Consider the following 5800-nt stretch of genomic DNA (forward strand, 5'->3'; position numbering starts at 1 on the left):
ATGTGAAAAGTTGAAAACGACATGCAGACATAAAATACACTTTAGCTATATTATAATCGCTATATAGGAACCTATGGCTATTTTAGTTTGCAGAAAAAGTCAAAGAAGATCAAGAAAAAAATTAAAAATTAGCTTCTTTTTTTATATTTTAAGGGAAAAAGCAGGAAATACAATAAAACTGTTAATAAAATAGAAGAAATTTTAGGGTTTTCAATATAATGAGAAAAGTGTATAGAATAAGGATTATAATAGAATATAAATATAAATAATATATAATATTGAAAAAGGTTAAATTATCCTTATTAATATATAATATTATATAATAATATAATAATTATATTATCTAATATTTTTTTCTCAAATTCATGTTGCATTAATAGGAAGTATCGTGAGTTTGTCGATTAAAAAAGATAATGTTTAATGGAATGGACCTTCGTAACAAATCAACAATATATAAAAAAGAAGAGACGAACAATCTCAATCATTCTATGTTGAAGATGATGATAAGTGGGGTGAAAATCAATCTTAATGTACTTGGTACGTTCATGAAATATTGAGTTGTGAGTAATTTGAATGATACTTTTGCTATCACAACACATGAGAGTTGGTTCAGAAATAGAGATTTTTAAAATTCTTATTTGCTCTCAACAACTCGGGACATATTGAGATTAATTTTCAATTACCTTTCTTCTTAAAAAAAACACATTCATCAATACCAAGTCCAATTCTACCTTGATATTTTTCTTTGTGAATAAGAGCAACAAAAATAGATAGAGGAGTGTAGAGAATTCCTTAAATTGGAATCATATTAGAGTGAGTCTTAAGTCTAAATTCTTCTGTCAATAACTCATTAACAACTGAATCAACATTGGGAAGAGGATTACAATGCAGAATGTTTTCACGAAGACTCTCAAAATCATCCCGAAGGGCCATGAGAAATTGAACGAGACACTGCTTTTCTCTTTTCTCGATGTATGCTTTGATAATTTTTAATTCTGTTGATTACATAAGGGCCCATTGATCCCATAAATCAGTCATGGTCAAATAGTATTCTTGAATGCTCGTATTGTTTTGTTTAAGAGCACCAATGTCACTCTCCAACTGGTACCATTTTGTAAAATTAGGTTAATTATACAAACGTTTTAAATTATTCTAAATCTCTTTAGCAATATCATATTTTGCTAATTGTACATCTAGTGACGGATAAACAAAATTATTGAACCAAGTGAGGATCTTCAAATAACTAAGATTTCATGTTTCCAACTTTTTTGCATATTCTGCTTCATCTTTTTTATCTGGGCTCAACAGATGTTCTACTAACATAATTTCACTTTTTTTTTCTTCAATTTTTTTTCAGTACATAACTTTAATAATCATAACATTTTTCATTAAGTGAACACTAAAGAACTTAAGATTGAAGAGAATCATTTTTCTAACCTGCCATTACTACTTTTCTAAGAATTTAAAATTCAAAAAAATTTGAACGCAGAATCCAAAAGAACTTCTATCAAAAAAATTTGTGCAGCAATAAACAAAATCATAACCACAAAATTGACGAGACTAATCAATTAAATGAATAAGAAAACAAATCATAGCAACAAATCAAAGGAGAATTTTAATTATTACAACTATCAGATTTAGTCAACTAAACTCTAATACTATGTTAACAAATGAGAAGATGTTCGGGGATTTTCATTAAAATGACTAAAATATATAGAATAAAATGAGGGATGGCAAGCAGACCCATACCCGCGGGCCCCACCCACACCTGAACCCGAGTAAACGGGTGAAAACCCGAGTTGACTGGGTTTGGGTGCCACCCGAAAATTGGGGTGCGGGTTTTGGTAGTGTGAAACCCGCACCCGAAACCCGAAACTACACCCGTTTATACATGGAATTACATAAATGCCCTTAAGTATATATAAGTGTAAAATTTAGGGTTTCTAAATTTCTCCTTTCTGAAACCGTGAAGTGTGAAACGGCGAGAGATTCCTCACCTCACTACTCACCTCACCTCATCCATATCTGAAACCTTGAAGTGTGAAACAGCGACTCGGCGAAAGATTCCTAAATTTTATCCCATTCCATCACGACATTATCATCAACCTTTTCAACTTGTTTGGGTAAGCTTCCTTCTTGTGTAGCTATTTACTATTTTGATTCAATTTCGCCCGTCACAGTGTCACACAACACACTGATTCAATGCCGCCCGTCACCAACAAGTGTAGCTATTCCTCCTTGTGTGGCTATTTAGCAAGTTTATTGTACTTCTTCTACTGATTAGCATTTAACAAGTTAATTATCAATGATTTATTATAATAATTATCAATGCCGCCCGTCACCAACAATTAACAAAAGAGATCCATTTTGTTATTGGTAGTTTATTATAATGATTCTATCTCTTTTGATTTAACTTAATCATTTTAAAGTGTATCTAGATGAGTTTTATCTTTCAAATCTTATTACTTCTTCTATGTGTTATTTGAAGGATACAATTAAGAAATCAATTAAAATTTGTAACAAATGCAAATCACAATTGTTAGAGAAATAGAGATAGGTTTTGAATGTGTTATTGAATAGGTTCTGTGAGTCTTGACAATTGTTAGAGAAACAAATGTAAAAAATTTTAGTTTTGATACTTCTGTGAGTTTCCTGATAGGTTCTGAATTTTGTACTCAATTATGCAGGATTGAATGTATTGTTATTGAATGTGTTATCAAATATTTTTAGTGTTGTTGTTTGTAATAGGTCAAATGGATCAAGGGAACACAACTCCGGAACCAGAAGGAACGTCTAATCCTACACAAGAAAGTACATGTCCACCAACTCAGGAGGTATCTTCTAATCCGAGTTTGACACCTAATGTTGGGCAACAAGAACAAGAAGAAATTGATACAGGCTTAGAACCTGCATCATAGAAACTAAGAAGTAATGTGTGGCAAGAATTTAAAAAGACAAAAGTGAATGGACAAGATAAGGGTGAATGTATATGGTGTAAAAAACAACTTAGTGGCACTTCAAAGAATGGAACAAATCACTTGAAAGGACATCTCTTGAGATGTATTCAAAAAAAGATCAAGAATAGAAACCATGACAAAAGACAACCATTTCTCCTGCCTACTATTTCAGAAGGAAAGCAAGAATTGGGAATTGGAACTTATAATTCAAAAAATGTGAAGAAGTTGATTGCCGAAGCTATTATTATGCACGATTATCCACTATCAATTGTGGATCTCGTTGGTGTTAGAAGAGTATTTGTTTCTCTCCAACCATTGTTTAAAGTTCCTACTAGAAACACAATCAAGAAGGAGGTAATGAAAGTTTATGATTTTGAGAAAAAATGTGCTATGAAGATGTTAGATAGCCATGAAGGAAGAGTGGCGGTTACCACATATATGTGGACTTCAAGCAACCAAAAAAAAAGGGTATATGGCGGTTACGGCTCACTATATTGATGGCTTATGGACTTTACAGAGTCGAATATTGAGGTAACAAAGTTTATATTTTATGACTTAATTGTATCTTTTTTATGTTCTTAATGATAATATGATTGAGTGTAAATATTATTATGTTAGGTTCATTTATGTTCCCGCCCCTCACACTAGTGAAAGACTTGCTGAAACACTTGTTAATTGTTTAATGGACTGGAACATTGATTCAAAGCTTTGTATTGTTACTTTAGATAATTGTAGCACAAATGACTCCATGATTAGGAAAATTAAGGATAAGTTGTCGTTGGAAAGTTTGATAAGGGATGGGTCTTTGTTACACATGCGTTATTGTGCACACATCCTAAATTTAATTGTTCAGGAGGGGCTACAAGTGATTAAGGATGGAATAGAAAATATTCGGGATAGTGTAGGATTTTGGAGTGCTATACCTAAAAGGCATGAAAAATTTGAAGATACCGCTAGACAATTAAGAATTGTTTGCACTAGAAAGTTAGCTCTAGATTGTCCAACAAGATGGAATAGCACATATAAGATGCTTGATATTGCCACAGAGTACAAGGATGTATTTATTTGGTTGAAGCAACGTGAGTATTTATACACTTGTTTGCCAACTAATTCACAGTGGCAATTTGCTAAAGATGTTTGTGAGTGCTTGAAATTGTTTAATGAAGTAAAGATGTTTTTGATCTTACATAATGTTAAATTTTGAATTCTGAATTTTGATCTTACTTAATGCTGAATTTTGCATTATATTAAAATGTGAACTTTTTAAAATGTGAACTTTCTTTTTCCATATTGAGATTTATGGTTGCTGAACTAAATTTGTTGGTAATAGGTGAAATGGATCAAGTGAACACAACCTCGAAACTGGAAGAAAAATCTAATCCTACACAAGAAAGTACATCAATTAAGACTATGTTACCTTGTTGTTGTTGGAAAGTTGTAATTTGATTGTAGACTTTAATTTTAATTGTAATGTTAAGATGTTGAAGACTATGTTAAGATGTTTGTGATTGAATTTCCTTGGAGACTATGTTAAGAACTTAATTTTAATTGTAATTTCTTTGAGAGACCTTGATGGAATTCCTGTGTTTCAAATTTCAATATTGCTGTTGTATTTTCTTGTGTTTTTTACTGCGGGTTCGGGTTTGGGTGAAAAAATATGAATCCAACGGATATAGACGCATGTGTTATTTTGCCACCCGAATAGCCTTTGTGTTCGGGTTGAGATTTCGGGTGCGGGTTTGGGTAGTGTGAAACCCGCACCCGGGCACCCGTTATCATCTCTAAATCAAATAGAGTTTAAATACTAGATAATTAAAAAAATCTTTATTAATATAAAATATTATATAATAATAAAATAATAATAAAATAGTAATATTATATGATAAAAACAACTTGGATGGCTCAGTTATCCTTCATTAATGACATGTGGAAGATAAATTTATATAATTGAAAGGAGAGAGAATAATAAATATTTAAGGATATAATAGGAAAAACAGCATTAATTATTTATTGGAATTGTAAAACGACTTATATTTAAATACAAAATATTTTTCCAAAGCGACTTATAATAAAAAAACGGAGGGGAGGGAGTAATTAATTATTGGACGGTCACATATTTTTCCTTTAGAAAACTCACTAAGTCGTGGATTTGGTGAGATTGTACTAATGATTCTATCAAAACTATCCAAATTATGAAATACTTTCTTAGTAAGTCTATGGCTTAAATCAGAAAGATAGATTTTGGGACCAAACTAATCAACTAAATGATGAAATTAATTAATTAAAAAACACATTCACGTTAGACGGTTCCACTCCACACATTCAAATACTAAAATGATTAATTACTTAAAATAAAAAGCTGTTCAAGAGTCCGGAGGCAGTATCCAAACAGCACGTCTCTGTCTTTTAAGTTCATATCAAGTCGGCTAAATTTGTTTGATTGCTCAAATTGTTAATAAATTTATTTTCCAAATAAAAAGGACATGATTAATACACAAAAGTCAAGAATTAGACGTAACCAAATGGACGCTATTCTAATAGTATATTTTAATTGAAATTCAATATCTAACTATTCTTTACTGGAACAAAAATTATGATATAGAAATTTCTTCGACGCGGTGATAAAAATTACCGTGATTAAAAAGAGGTATCTATAAGATTTAACATTTTAATGTTTAACTCAATTAGGTTAAATTATTCCCAAGATCCTTTAAGTTATTTAATTGTAATAGTTTGATCTTTTATGTTATTTTCGCTACAACTAGGTCCTTTATGTTGTGCACCATTATCCTTTTTTAACCTAGAAAATATGATTATTGCGGATGCAACTATTTTGAGGGATG

General features: G+C 31.0%; 1 protein-coding gene across 2 annotated transcripts; it reads left to right on the forward strand.

Moving 5' to 3' along the window:
* The first annotated feature begins 1970 nt into the window (after positions 1 to 1970).
* On the forward strand, positions 1971 to 5511 carry LOC131622560 (zinc finger BED domain-containing protein RICESLEEPER 2-like). Of its 2 annotated transcripts, none has more exons than XR_009289932.1 (3): positions 1971 to 2123; positions 2749 to 3488; positions 4288 to 5511. XR_009289932.1 is itself a non-coding variant. In XM_058893597.1 (3 exons), exons 2-3 carry the CDS (start codon positions 3367 to 3369, stop codon positions 4159 to 4161), a joined length of 708 nt encoding a protein of 235 aa, XP_058749580.1. In that variant the 5' UTR covers positions 1971 to 2123; positions 2749 to 3366; the 3' UTR covers positions 4162 to 4280. The 2 variants fall into 2 exon arrangements, 1 of the variants encoding a protein (XP_058749580.1); XM_058893597.1 differs by lacking the exon at positions 4288 to 5511 and adding an exon at positions 3576 to 4280.
* Positions 5512 to 5800: the final 289 nt, after the last annotated feature.

Source organism: Vicia villosa, unplaced genomic scaffold, assembly GCF_029867415.1.
Source record: "Vicia villosa cultivar HV-30 ecotype Madison, WI unplaced genomic scaffold, Vvil1.0 ctg.000032F_1_1_3, whole genome shotgun sequence".
NCBI classification, from domain to species: domain Eukaryota; kingdom Viridiplantae; phylum Streptophyta; class Magnoliopsida; order Fabales; family Fabaceae; genus Vicia; species Vicia villosa.

Bases quoted from the DNA above. Each gene is read 5' to 3' on its own strand.
- LOC131622560 (XM_058893597.1), top strand. From the start codon at position 3,367: ATGAAGGAAGAGTGGCGGTTACCACATATATGTGGACTTCAAGCAACC. The intron at 3,489-3,575 runs GTAACAAAGTTT...TTATTATGTTAG, and splicing joins TTACAGAGTCGAATATTGAG to GTTCATTTATGTTCCCGCCC.